The following is a 15,387-nucleotide window of genomic DNA, read 5'->3' as shown; positions in this document are numbered from 1 at the left end:
ACTTTTTACAAAAATCCTTCTGTCGTTTTCTACCGAGCGTCGAACATATACGATATCTTTATCCTTATGTGACAGTATTATCTTTATTCTTAAGTGACAAAATACATATATCAGAAGTGCCGTATAAAATATTGCGCGATAATAATTAATCGGGTTTTCGCGAATAAATTGTGTCTCCGTACTGAGAGGAGGAGGAAAAGGCTCAGGACGAACATCGGCGGAGTAACTTTAAGGTATTTGTTTCTTACCTGTTAATTTCAAAATGTTGCACATAGTAAAATAGTTGAAATTATTAATTAAACATCTACAATATTTAATATTTATAATCATTCGATTCTATACTTCTCATGCCTTTTTTAAGAGTGGAAATAGAATGTTGTGCCAACTTCACAGATCCAATGTGAACACTCAAAAAAATGATCTTGCAATAATAGCTAAAATTTTCTAGGTGTAAAAAATTAACTAAAACAGATAAATGATTAGCAACTGTTGTGATATTGCATATGTAATTACTTAATCAGTTTAGATGACAGAAACAGAATATATATCTGTATTGTTTGTGAACTTTAAAAAGAAAGTTTCTCTAAAGCGCCTATCTATATAAGATCAATCACGTGTTAGATCATGCAATGAATAACATTTAGCAATGGTACCTAAATTTTTCAGAAGCTATTGCTAGAACATTACTGCTATAAATTCTATATGTGACAAACAATGTTTTTACAGATACGAAAAATAGCGATACATTCTTGTTGCGATATCTAGAAATCTAACTACATCAGCAAAATATTTTTTTGAGTGAAGTGCAAATATAATATATGCAACGCAGTCTATAAATTCTTATAGCCTTTGTATCAAAACAATCTTAGAAGTTTATTGTTGAGATTCTGAATAATTGAAAAATACAAAACTTGATTTTTTTAAGTTTTAGAGTAGCGTAATCTTTTAATAACATGATTCTTTAATATACAATCAATCATTTATATTCAGCACTCACAAACTCTTCTATAAATTCTTTCGTAATTGATAGCGTTTATATGTTTCCAATCACTGATAATGGCATTAACATGATTGAACTCTCGTAATAACGCTCGCTAACGCGGAGTTTAATATATCAATATAATTAATAACCGCATCCTCTCACGAAGGGGATGCAAATAGCGGGATCGTTTCTCGAAAGAGCGGAATGCGTGCTTTCGAAACCCACCGCGCATCCCCCGTGTATTCGGATGCTGTCGGAGTTGAAGCCGCCAAACATTGAATTGATGAAGAGGGGGGGGGGAGACAAAGAAGACAGATTGATAGGCGAAAGGAGAGAAGGCTTTTGAAGCGCAGTTTGTATGCGGTTTGTGTGAGTCACTGTCTTCTCGGGACTTAGGTCGATCCCACGAGACGCCTGTGGGGATCCGTCAATAACAGGGAAGGGGAAACGTAGCATCCCGCGCTAATTCGACGCACGTGCGCGTGGAGAGATACAGAGAGAGAGAGAGAGAGAGGGAGAGAGAAAGGCCGCGAGAGACGGTCGAAATTGAAACGAGCTCTCGATCACCATTTCTGTCAATTACGAGCTTGACATTATCTCTAGTCGGTGCGAGGGGGGGGAGTTTGCTCGCTCTTCCCCCTCCAATTCTCTTGCGGACGTGCCTGCTATCTTCCGCTTCACGCTCGTTTTGCGATCGTAATAAAAAAAAAAAAAAAACAAGAAAACGACGAGGCACTAACTTCGTTAACGACCGCGCCTGTCTCTCTCGCGTCGCACTTTATTGCGGGCGCGTCGACTTGTTTGCGAGGAGGCTTCGTTTATTTTCCGCGCCTCGCCCCTTCATTCGGAACTATATTAATGCGACGGAAATGTCACCTAGCGCCGACAAGCCCCGCGATACGCGCGTCACTTTTTCCTCGCAAAGGTCCGCGCGCAAATCTCCGCCGGCTCGATGATGGCGAATAATTTCTTTTATCGCGCAATTTATTCTGCGCGAAGACGCGAAGACCGGCGTCTCCGAAGCGTCACTCCCGCTCGCGTCTGTCCTCCGCAATCTAATCTCTGTCTAATCTTCTAATCAAGATAAAAGAAATTCGTCCCTGCGCGACGCGCCGAGTGCTAATCGGTCTGGAAGCCGGAGTAAAAGCCGGGGCGCGATGTAACACGTGTCGGTTCACGAGCGAGTCGATTCGACAGCTAGTCGATAGCGGTCTTTTTCTCGAAAAAGCCCGGGCTTAGTCATCGCGGAAGCTTCTAAGGGCTCTTCTAATCCTCGACAGCAGTCTCCTCGGGGTGGGCCAAGACGTAACTTGAAACCGAACCGCATATCTAATCACTCCTGCTACTCTTGTTCTGCTCTGCTCGTCTTCAAAGATAATTTTACTCGAGCCGGGCCCGAAATAATTTTGACATTCGCCAGAGTGAATTTTATTTGATAGAGATAGAGAAGAACAAGGAACGGTTAAGAACGGAAATGATTTAATGATGATTTGCACTAAATAAAAACGCATTTTCACCGTTTTATTGCACGCCGGACCGAAATATCAATCTTTCCAAACGTTTCAACTTTTCTCTGCGAGTCTGATTGAATGACGGGCAAAGTAATTAAAGTGTACATTTTAAGGCGATGGAAAAAGAGGTGAGATTTATATCGCGCGGCGTGACTTAATAATTAACGAATTAATTTAATAATTAGCATACAAGTAAGAGCTATTTCCATTTGAATATAAGTATTCGAAAAATTGATAAAATATTTCCGAAAGTCTATTCAATTAATATCGCAGACAATTTTTCTATCGTCTGGTTGCTTTTTATCACGTTGATTATTCCCGTCGCAGAACAAATGCGCTTATTTTTATCCCCATCGTTTGCCAGAAGAAAGACCATCCGCGATAAGCGGTTGCGAAAAACGGGACTCGAAATGCCGCTCGATATAAAAAAGGAATAAATATTCGACAATCTGAGAGTCGCTCAAGGGTAAACTGCGCTTATCGCGCTTATGCGTCGTGAACGTTCTATTACGTTCGTATCTGTGAAGACACTCTGAATATGTAACCGTGAATAAAATTCGTGACACGTAATATCGCGTTCTGTTTCGCTTTGGCGCATCCCGAGTTATGGGAAAGATAAAATTCGAAATGTTCCTCGAGCTGTATCGGATGAGAGCTACGAGAGATTCCTCGAGAGTCAATTGAATATGATCCTGAAATTTGGTGAAATCGAGGAGGCGAACTTGTATTCTTGAGAGAAAAATTTGGAATTTCTAAATTAAATTTTTATAAAAATAAGATGGATAGAAATATAAAATGGAATTAAATATTGCATATAAAAAATAGATACAATTTTATGAATTAAGCACAATAAGAATGAAATTAAAAATTCAAAAATTCTCAGATTACATCTTCGAAATCTAAATTTGAACTTTCGGAAAGTTTTTTTTTCCGCAATCCCGAAATTGCACTTCGGATACGCATCGTCAGACAACGATTCTTCGTGTCTGAAGTGCGCACGTGCGTGCGCATAATACACGTAATAAAGAAAGGAACAAAAAGAGGAGAAAGAGAAAGAAAAAATCATTTATGGTTCACGCGTACGCGTGCATCGCACGCCCCCAAGCGGTTCTCATACAACTCGCGCATAACGCTTGAGTCATTAGTGAACATTGTTTTTAAATGCGTAACATGTTACAAATGTGCTTTTAATATCATCCTGCAACAAACTGAACGCACTTACGCACGAATTATAATAATTTGCACACGTCTATGCGTAGACATTACCATGTTTCACAAATCATCGTGTACACAATGTACGCTTTAACGTACGCTTTCTCATAGTCTTGTTGAGAATATTTTAGTCAAATCTTCGCACAAACATGAAACGCGCAGCGCAGAAAATGAAACTGAACGATGATACGCTTAGATCTGATTGTCGCTGACGTTAATGGACGCTTTGGTCCGTCGATCGCGCGTACGCGTGTGCGCGCGTACGTGCATACGTTGCAGCGCGCGTTGCAGCGCGGCCCCCTCGGATATGCTCTTGAAGAAGTGAAACAAAGGAGCCCGAGGGGGCTGCACCAGTAGTGCATGAGCTCGTAGAAAGTATGAGTTTTCGCGCGCGGGAGATTGCGAGCGGACGCGAGCTGCAGCTGCGAGCGTTACTTATTGTTAGTTCTGAATCGGGCATCGGCGAGAGATCTCGGATTATCCCACAATTTTTGAAAATTATTTTTCGAAACACATATTTTATTTGCAAATTAATTCACGATGATTGACTTTGCAATGCTATAAGAATTCCCTAGTTTTATAATAGATTTTTTTGACTTTATAAGAAAGCTTGAATGAATAATTGTAAAAGTATTTAGTTTCGAAAAATTTTCTGTGAATTTTTTTCTTTGCTTGTTGTTTATCTTTCCAACACGGTTTCAACAAGTATTCTCTTACTATTTCTTTATTAATTACTATTCGACTTACACGTTGAAAATAATTTTTCTTAAAATGGTGATTTGTTGTCAAAAATAACTATTAACTGGTAACCAACTTTACCACTGTATCGATCATGGGAACTGGACGGGCGTACCTTTTCACGTAGTCCGATATTGTCTTATCTCGGGCGGAAGGAGCAATGAGAAGATAACAAAAGGGAGCATACGAGTGCTGAATGTTCGTGCTAGTCAAGTGAGTGAACGAGTGCAGTCACGACGTGTCGATCTTCTCACAAGAGATTCTTCGTTGACAAGACTATCCCTTTCGCAGAATATATCGCTCCTAGAAACCAAGATTTGTTTAGCCTGGCAATCCTGTTGCAAGAAGTTCTTAAGTGGTACGATATTTTTTTTTTTTTTTTTTTTAATTTATAGACAGAATGTTCTATTAAACAGGATTTTTTGCACGAAGAATTGTCCATAATTATTACATTTTGTCGACTAAAATTTGTAGATAGATTATTTTATTAATTAGAATTTTCACGCTAAGAATATAAGAGAATTTGTTTATTAATCGGTTATTTTTCGCAAGAAATGTTTCTCGGAGAATATTTTGTTATTCGCTAGAATTTTCGCGCACGATACTCTTTCATAATAGAAAACATTTTAGTTCAAGTTCTCTCGCGTCAATTCCATCGTCAAAATATTAGCTTAATCGGAACGCTGAGAGAGCATTCACCTCTGATTTTACTTCTTGTTCTATCTCGGGAATTCGACAGCGCGCAGTTGCCATTAATATCGCGACAGATCGATCGATATCGCGCGAGTTGCACGATGAATCATTCTTGTGACAGGCGGGCAAATGCCCGGTCACGTTTTAACTCCCCCCCAAATTGTCTGTCTCCCTTCTTGCGCCTTTGTGCATTAAATAAAAAAGGAATCGAATTTATTATGACACCCCGTGACTGGCAACTCTCGATAGGGCCGCTTTGAACACAGATTTGATCTTTACTCTGTTGAGCACTCCATGTGAACGGCTTTGTCTAATCTTGAATGACGTTCCAGCTTTATCTCGTTGCATTGAGATCTTATTGAATTCATACGATTATAATCTTATATTTATTGTAATTACAGATTTTTTTTTTAGTAATTTATAGTTTGTTCGTAATTTGGAAAATTTATAAAATTGCAACATTTCTTTTCAAATTCGTGAAAACAAATTATCGAATTGTTTCAATTCTGATTAATACTTTAAAGTTAAATAAACATATATATGGATCTTAGTGAAAATATTAAATTTGACATAAGAATGGATCGAGGTCAATTTTTGCCGTAACTGAAAAAAGTTCTGAAACAATTGTCGCGGCAATAAGGAATAAACAAGTGAAAAGGACAAATTATACGTCGCATTAAACGTGATAAAAGGTCGCTCTGGTTCATCTTAAGATTTCTACATCGCTAAGCGCTGCCATCCGTCTTTTCTCAATCACATTTGTGTCACGCACGCAAGGACAATTGAGCTAACAAATTAGGTGTCCGTAACTACTGCAAATCACTGTTGAACAGATCAATGAAGAAGAGAGATTACAGTTATGCAACTTGTGCTTGTGATTTCGAAATGTGAGATCACTAACGAAACGAGACATTCAATTTTTGCTTTCTTAATGCTAATTTCACAAATGTAATATTTATACACATTTTAAAATAAAAAATTATTTTTGCACGCAAATAACTATTAAAATATTGCTCTATTTTAATATGAGTATTCAATTGTCTAAATAAAAACATTAAAAATTGCCATCCTTCAGTAATTAAAATAGATGTGATACGAAATTCAAATTGACAATTCGTAGCATTTTACGAATGAAAAATCGACGATGACGACGATGATTAATCGGGTGGAGAGATGCAAATGCACATTTATGTTCCCATCAATGTGTTAATTGCATTTATAAAATCGGAAAATACAATTGATATCATTATCATTTGAGATAAACAGTTTTATTTGAAAAATTTGAGTAATTATATCTGCACTTGAATTGTATTCCGATGATCACAGAGTCACTAATTCCAGAACTCGCTAGCCCATATATAAGCTCGATAATTAATTATTTGTGTTTCGAGAGTTTGCTTCGCAAACGAGTTGCATGCCGACGCGGATTATTTGACAGAAACAACGTCTACGATTACTTGGGGGGGCGCAGATCGACTAGTAGTACGAGGTAGCGGATTAATCTTCTCGCTCTCGGTAAACACGGGAAGTTTATTTTGTCTACGGCACGCTGCACCGCGTTTTACGTTGCGCGTAATGTGCATGAAACGAGCGGACTGCTGCAACAGCCGCGCAACTGTGCTCGCTTAATGACGCGACCGATCATCGTTTTATTAAGATGCGACGAACGTGTGTCTCGCGACAGCAGAAGAGTTCTTTGCTATTGTTCTTCGAAATTAGATATTTGAATTTTAATATAAGCGTGTCAGGTATTTTCTAATTAAACTGATTTTGCTATTTTGCTATCACAGCACAATTATACGATTTTTGCACATGTCACGTTTTAATAATCTCTTGAATTTTATCACTTCGAAAACTACAAGTAAATTTCTAAATTATTAATTATAATGAAAGTAAAAAGATTATTTTGAATATTTTTTTAATAATATTACAAATAATAATGTTTTATTAAATAGGTATAACTTACAATATTTACTTTTAATTATAAACATATTTTCGACAATGAAATTTATTTTATTGTTTGTGAAAAAATATTCTAATGCTAGTAATTTTTTCTATTCAGGTGGCTTGAAACATGGAAATGGTGGAGTGGGCAGCGCGAGCAGTTCCAGAAGCACCAGCCCGAGTCAACAGCAACCGTCCCAATGTGGTCTCTCGTTCATTCCGCAACCCAGAAGTCAAAACTCGACGAATCGACAGCCCGCGGCCACCACTCCAAGGTAAAATTTCTGTCGAATAAACAATTTCCCTCGTAATTGCTGTATTAATTGCTATTAAATATCATTATTTAAAGAAATTAAGGATTGATTGTTAAAAATTGCGAACTAATTTGCTAGAATTTAAATCCAGTCTAAAATACATTTATGTCATATTGCAAATATTGTTCGCTGCAAGCATTATTGACGCATGATGATATTACTGTTAAACATCTGTATCATTCAAAATATTTGCTGCGGAAAGAGAAAAACATATTTCCAATCTATATTTAAATTTTTTATTAATCGAAACAGATTTTTCCAATATGTTTTGTCTCTCTCTCTCTCTCTCTCTCTCTCTCTCTCTCTCTCTCTCTCTCTCTCTCTCTCTCTCTCTCTCTCTCCCTCCTCGTCCTGCTTTTAATTAAAATTTTTAAAATTAATTTACAGTCCTCGAGCGTCCACGGTGGGCCGACCGAATGGCGGCCTGAGAGTTCAGTCACAAGCTTTGCCGTATTCCGGGACGACCGCCCCGCCGCCGCAGACGAACAAAAACTCCGTGTTGGATAAATTCAAGCTCTTCAACAACAAGGACAAAAATCAAGAGCGCGGGAAAGCCTCCTCGGGAGTCTCGAAACGCACGTCGAGTTCTTCCGGATTTTCTTCAGCTCGATCCGAACACTCGGACAGTTCGACCTCCTTGTGCGATCAGAGCAAGGCACAGGCCCAGGAATCGCCGAAGAGTCGCGCGCTAAAGTCGAAGCTGCAGTCGGCCAAGCCGGCCAAGCAGGCCAGCCCGAAGTCGAGCAGGAAGGAGCAGAGCAAAGCGCAGAGTAAGATTGCGCGCACGAGCAAGGGTCTGCCGTCGGAGAAGCTGACGACGCCCTATAACAATTTGGTCCTGGAGCAGGATGGCAGAACTGCCAGCAAAGCTGTCGGCATCAAACTGCCGGGCGACAGAAAAACGCCGAATCTTCAGGAGCTGGTGAAGCAGCCGACGGCGACGCAGCTTCCGAAGACGAACCCTTCCGTCCTCCCGCCGCCCAAGCAGATCAGTAATCAAGACACCAAGAACGCGGCCCTGAAGAATGAGCTCTTGAAGTCGTCGCCCAGGCCGAAAATGGAACTTCCGGGCAAGATGCCGGATTCGAAAATTCATCTGCAGAGCGTGAAGCCACCGCCGAATGGGCTGAACAAGGAACTGATGTTGCAGAAGGCTATTCTGGCGAACACCAACGGCATCATTAAGCCGTCCGAGCCGGAGGAGACGCTCGCGCACGAAAACGACGCCTTCAATCGCACACTGAGCATGAATCAGGCGAATTTATCGGACGGCAAGGATCTGATATCGAGGCAGAGGGAGCCGGAAGTTCCGGTAGTCAAAGAACCGGGAGTGGAAAGCTGCGATTCGCCATCCAAGACGCAACAGTCGGACCAGCGCAGGGTCATCTGCGAGGAGGAAGCGGACTCCGCTCGCGTTCTCGCGGGGAAACAGGATGCTGTAGCCAATCGCGTTGATCTAGTGATTGACGAGAAGTCGACGAATGCCGAGGAGGGACTCGCGGGTTCGCCGGCGCAGAGTAATCCGAATTTCGGGTCCAAACCGCTTACCAACAGTCCGAATTCGACCGGTTCCGGGCTCAGTCCGGGCTCCAGCATCCCGAAGCCCACGGCACTGGTGAAGGGCACGTCGAAGCCGTCGAAGGAGGGCGGCGTGGCCAGCGGTATGCCGAACCCGGCGAAGATGAAGAGCGGCGACGCTCTTCATCGGAAACTCGACCCCAACACGGTGGCGATGGTGTCACCGATGCCGAGTATATCGGACCTCATGTCTGAAAGCTCGCACAGCAATTCAAACAGCACCGGCCAGAGCAACTCCAGCGACAGCAGCGTGATCTACAGGCCGAGCAGCGAGAGCGGCAGCGAGATTAAAACGATTCCCAATCGGAAAATCGATACCACGTTCGAGCAGATGGAGAAAGTAAATATCTTTCAAATATGGGGTGATAATAGTATTTTAAGAATAATTATAGTATTGTAATATGTATATTACTTTTTATATTTAATATAAAATATTTTATACTGTATTAATTATAACGCCAGAAAGTAAGTTTTAGAAAAATCCACCGTTCGAGCGGAATCCATCAGAAAAATCGAAATGTAGAATCTACGTTCAATGCAGATTTTATTCATAGGATTTTCCACGCAAAATTAAATTCAAGATACGTGGATTGAGAATCACATGCAACTGAAACAAAATTCAATTCAAAGATCACTTTATTTCTCTTCTCGCGCAAGGTGCTGTCAGAAGGTTCGACCTGCGGCGGTTCCCTGGCCGACGACGAGGCGGAGATGACGGTGAAGCCGATGCAACCCCTTCTACGCGGCTACACGCCCGGCGCTCGAGGTTTGCAGACACTGCCGAGCCGCACCACTGGCAGGCAATACACAGTCTTGCACTCGTCGTCGCATCATCACGTCGGCGGTCACCACGACTACGCCGATGTGGACATCGCTTCCGGTTACCTGAGCGACGGCGAGGTGCTGCGGGGAGGCGGAATGAGCGTCGGTAGTAGAACGCTGTCGGATCTGTGCGACGGATACATGTCCGAGGGTGGCGCGTCTTTGTACGCTCGCAGACTCAATCCTTCCTACGGCCACGAGCACGAAAGGTGAGTATAATTTCCCTATAATTTCCCTCGACTCTGCACGAGGCACAGTGATTCCGTTCGGCATTATTAATCTTCAGCGTGCAGCGCTTTACGGCGCCGTGAATCATAAGCTTAACGAGTCGCTGTAACATTTGTAAATTTAGTTTGTGACTTGCCAAGCACGGATTTTTATCAAATCTAAATTTGTTCGGTATTTGATGATTAAAATAAAATTTGCATTCTGAACTGATTGTTTATGCAAATAATCGTATAATATATACAATTGTGTGATAGATTAATTGTTGAAGAATTTTGTAATTGTATCGTGGCCGGCGATTGTTGTCGAGATTGAGGGAGATAAATCAAGCTGCCATGGGAAAAGAGATTGCGAAAGCTTTTTCGGAGTTTGATATTTGCGTGCCGACGTCTGGCGCGCGAGCGAGCCGCGACACACGCGAGGCATCGCGAAAGTTTCGCCGGATTGCCTGCCGGATGGATCATTTTTTATCGGGTGAAATATGAATGAGAAAGATGCGAAGGTGCGATGCTTGCGCGCGCGAGAAAGCGGCGATAAATTAGCGTCGCATGGGCGACGCCAAGCGCGCGCTCAGTATTGATCAAGAAAGCTCGGCTTAAGCCTCTCGCGAGCTTCTCACTGAAAGGCCCGTCATTCTCTCGCGGAGTCCACCGCGAGTCTTCGATAAGTCGATTGATCCTGCCAAGGATCATTGTTGAAGTAAACAGGAAGCTTTTGCAATTATCTCGCGCCGCTTGTACGGAATTCTCTCACAATTAAATCCCAACAACATTTTACATCAAAAATTAGAAACCGATGAGAGATTTTCCAATCTCTGTTAATTAATTCCACATTGTCTAAGGGTCAAACGGCCGGGCATCGTGGTTTTCTGTTTTTCGAGTACGTCTAGCTTAGAGGCGCTTTCTATTTCAGACAACGTTTCAGATGTTGTCCGACGCACAAAGTGAATTCGCGTCGTCACTCGTTTATTACGTTTCGCCACGCCTGCGTTCCTCTCCGTGCTTGCATTGAGATACCCGCGGCCGACCGACAGAGAGCTTTATTATTAGCAAAACTCCGGCTTGCGTATACTCGAATTAAGATTTCAAACGGCGAGCCGAATTCATTAGGAAAACGCGAGGGCGAAGTGTGGGTATTTTTTTGCGTATCGATCACGTGCGCGCAGAAATCTCTCGATCTCTCGTGCCACGCGAGCTTTTTGCGCGGCGATTAGTGCTTCCATCGAGCTTGATACGAGTTTTGTGTTTTTGTTGAAAGGATTTAATTTTCCCGGCGTAATTATCTTCGAAGCCGTCTAAATCTCTCAAAACTGACGGATTCGATGACGCAAGAGCTGACTTTCGGCGTCGCGCGAGTGAGTCACGCGCGATTCGCGAGGAAGACGCCGCGTAGTGCTGTCTCTAATTAGGCAAAATTCTCTAGGCTAATTCCGGAGGCGCGTCCAATTACTCAACGCTGGGCGAAGCACTTTTACCGCGGTCGAATTGAAGCGCAGCCGGCCGCGCGGTTAATTCGCGAGAGCGATTTTCTTCCACTTCCGCAAACATCCATGGTTTATTAAATCCATTGGACTTGAAAAATAAATCAATTGAAAAAGATATGGGATAAAGAAGGAACGGAGGAGGTGGAATGAAAAGCAGATATGAACCGTTTAGGGACCGCGAGTGGATTATCCCGATTATATCGAATAAAGGCGATCCGAGTCGTTTTACTTAGAGAGGAAAAATTGGCTTCCCTTTTCGCGATGTCAAATATGTCTCCTGCAAAACGCAATATTGCATCTATTGTGATATCTAGCCGAGCGCTTGTAAGCGCCGAGACGCATTATTTACGATAATCTTTTAATTTGTCTCGAAAAGCAGCAGTCGAAACGGGTTTCAATTTCTCAAAGTCTGAAAAATATAACGAATTACAATCGCTGAAACTCAGATTTATATGTTATTTTTGAAATCATCTCAAATTTTGCAACTGCGTTTCGTCGGCGCGTGCTGGGCGCCCATTTGATTCCTTGTTTCTGCCAAGAGCGTATCGGATGATTAAGAAAGGCCATTTCTCCCGCGGTATCATGCGCCATACAAGGTGTTGTTTGCCATAACGCGTACCGGAAACGCGCCGGAGGGCACGGCAGGACCCCTCCGTCTAACTCGCTTTGGTATAATCGAGGCCGTATCATCTGCTTGAAACCCAACGTACTTTTCGGAAATTCAATATACTCAGTCGAAGGCACCCTTCCAGGACCCTCTTCGCCATCGTCGAAGAAAAACCCTTGCAACAAAAGCTCCCGGCATATTCCGACGATTATCCCGGTTTTACGAAAGTTTTTCCCATTCGCCGCAGGGAAAGTTCATTTTAAGTGTATTGTACAAACGAATGCGATCAAATATTACTCAACTGCATTGTTTAGACGATGATCTGCAAGAATCTGATATTTATATTATATATATATTTTTTTATCAGAATATTTTATATGATAAATCGTATATCGTTTGTCGCTGCTTTTGAAAATGCATCTGAATAGCTGATTAATTTTGCGATGATTTATTTACTGCATTTCTTACATATTATATAATTTATTTAGGCTAATTCGATTTATTTTATTCGTAACAGAGATAACAACTCGTTTCCGAGATTTTTACACGCGTTGTAAAGCAATCTCATAATTTTCGTATTCCATTATCAATTTTTGTTTTCCTTTATTTACATTCGGCTGTATCGCGTTTGCTCTGGTATCACAGTTACCTATTGGTCCCACTTTTGGCGGTGTCCTTTGGGAGCGGGGAAAGCTCACTTCCATTTAAAGCGGACAATATATTTCTCGCTCGCGCGCGTCAGAACGAGAAATCAATTTACCGCGCGAGAAGACGACGGCCATTCGCACGCGGAGCGGGCGAGAGAAGTTGCGTTATGTGTAGTGCATGCAGAAAGATAAGCGCCTTTGTCCCTCCTGACAGCAGCCTCTCACCATTGTCCTCCTTCCTCGTTGCGGTGCTCGCGCGCGCGTGTCCCTTTTCCTCGCCTTCCGAGGAGATGAAGATGCTGCCGTGCATCTCTTTGCGCGAGTGCGTGTGCGCCAGATAGGCGCTATTTGATAGCGCGCTGTAAAAATAGAATCATTGTCGTCGAGCGTTTCGGGTGAATAATTTATCCCCGCGAAAGAAAATTCGTGAAATATTCGAAAATATTGAATAAAGATTTATTAAATAAAATATAGCGCTCTTGAAAAATACAGTGCACATGAGATAAAATTGTAAAATTAGATTCTATTATTTAAAAGTAATATTCGAGGCAAGAATGTGACCGAAATCGATAATTTATAAGATTTATTTTAGATACAATTTTTCACTTCAATCCAGTTTGTAAGTTCATTGTGGATCGAATTTTAAATTCATTTTTTGTGACCAGTTTCTACATTTTTTATATAATTTAAGTACTGTTTGTTTTTTACATATTTGAGAGCAGGAAAGAAATAACGAGAATATTACAATTTAAGAATGCGTTGTAATCTTGCGTGAGTGCCTGCTGCTAGCGAGCCGTACTTAATTTATTAAAACTTTTCAACTGAATTCTGTTGCAGCGGAAAAGTTAAACGCAAGGCCGAAGTTGACCTTACAAAATCCCGGACTCAGTCTACTTTTATTCTCATTGGAAAAATCGTGCACACGCCAGACTTTACACGCGACAGAATCAGCACTCTCTCTCTCTCTCTCTTTCTATGACATTCCAACTTTCACTTTGAACATTCGCTTTTCGTCATGAAGTCGCCATAAAAATCTGTGTAATTAAAGACTCCCGCGTCTGCGGGACGCACGATCTATTCATCTAAATGAACGGCGGACGGGATGATATTATTCGCGGCGCGGCCGCGACGCTTGCGTGGCCGCCGTGACGTCACAACGATCGATCCGGCGTCGCCGCGCGGTGGCGCGATCTACCGACGTCGGCGCGTTATTTCCAGGGCGGCTCGAGGGGGTGTCGCGCGACGGGGTTGCTTTCGCAACGACGAGACAGGAGGAGAGTACGTGCCGAGCCGAGGGTGGGGAGTGTCGTCCTCGACGTCGTCGTCCTCTCATCGTTGCCGTCGAAGAGACGCGAAGTTTCGTTCCGGGCTTACCGATAGCTGCTTTCCCGTCCGGTCTTGCGCTCGGCGAGGCGCTCTCGCGCGGGGTAAATTTCTCTCCGGTTTCCGGTGTGACAGTGTCCTGAGTAGTGAGGGTGGAAGATACGGAAGGGTGTCCGAAATCCGCTGGAAGAAGCGCGGCGGCTCAAACTGAACGGTAATCTCGTGTCCTTGTTTATCCGGCGCGTTTTTGTTGGTTAGTCGTGTTGGCTGACGAATATGGGGTGTGGACGTGAGAGAAGTTGAAAGGCGAAAGAGAAAGCTTGGAAGGAGCGCTCTCCTGATCTCATTTACGTCCCAGCTTTAAGCGTGCTGATTATAGTTTGGAGAACAAAAAATTTATTAACGCTTACTCGTAAACGGAGAGATTTTAAATAAATTTAGATTGAATTAAAAATTTTTAAATTGATTTCCGTCTTTATATTCTTCAGTGTGATGACTTAGAATTTCTCTTTAGTTTAAAACATTTATTAGAAATTTTAGACTCATTCTATTTTATTCGTTTATTCTTAAATATAGTTTCAAGTGTATTTTTAATATAAGTTCAATAAAGTAAATCTCTTTAATATAATTATATAGAAATTACAAAGTTCTGGAGATAAATTTACTTTATGATAAATATATTTGAAAAATCCGCTTTTTTTTGGAAGTCAAAATCAAAAGATTCAAGCTTTGTTAAATTAAAGTACTAATCCACTCGTTGTCAAGTGGGCAAATTTTTAGAAGTAATAAAATGAAGTAAGTTTTTCACTAGTTTAATCCCAGTCTTTTGAATTGCTCTAGCGACCGCGCTTTCTTAGATAATAATTTTCTAAAGGATCCGTCATTCAGTTAGTAGCTGCGAAGTTTGCGATGACTCTAAAATCGCACGAGTTCTGCGAGACAGCTCTTCCGTCTTCCTCGCTTTGTCCCTTTCTATGTCTCTCCGAGTTGCAGCACGAGACGCGAGTATCGCTTCGTGAACTTGGACATGAAGTTAAGGCCTGATGAAGTTCGCGCTCGTTCCAAGTTCGCGCGACGTTAGGAGATTGTGGAGAGATGCCGGAGATGCTTGGCGGAACCTTTAAATTTATCAGAGATTGCGAGAAATTTCACTCGCAACGCTCAAAATTGACATTCAAGTGTTTAACTTGATTTAAATGAAATTATCTCCTCTGCTAATTTTTTGCTAATTAATAATTCAGCCCACGATAAATTGAATGAAACTTATCAAGCGTGGCAATTATACAGGATATTCTAGGAAAGCGAGAA

At 41.9% G+C, this 15,387-nt stretch overlaps 1 protein-coding gene across 6 annotated transcripts in view; it reads left to right on the top strand.

The window, feature by feature from the left end:
* Window positions 1–15,387, top strand: part of sick (sickie) — a 311,918-nt gene that overhangs the window by 249,098 nt on the left and 47,433 nt on the right. For all 6 annotated transcript variants that reach the window (XR_010890838.1, XM_067357560.1, XM_067357558.1 and 3 more), the window contains 3 exons: window positions 7,199–7,355; window positions 7,782–9,312; window positions 9,630–10,003. Coding sequence is in view for 5 of the 6 variants with exons in the window: in XM_067357560.1 (XP_067213661.1) it covers window positions 7,199–7,355; window positions 7,782–9,312; window positions 9,630–10,003 (2,062 nt within the window). In the remaining variant the exon portion in view is untranslated. The remainder of the gene's footprint in view (window positions 1–7,198; window positions 7,356–7,781; window positions 9,313–9,629; window positions 10,004–15,387) is intronic.

Source organism: Linepithema humile, chromosome 6 (genome assembly GCF_040581485.1).
Source record: "Linepithema humile isolate Giens D197 chromosome 6, Lhum_UNIL_v1.0, whole genome shotgun sequence".
In the NCBI taxonomy this organism is placed as follows: domain Eukaryota; kingdom Metazoa; phylum Arthropoda; class Insecta; order Hymenoptera; family Formicidae; genus Linepithema; species Linepithema humile.
This window is presented reverse-complemented; position numbering and strand designations above follow the sequence as displayed.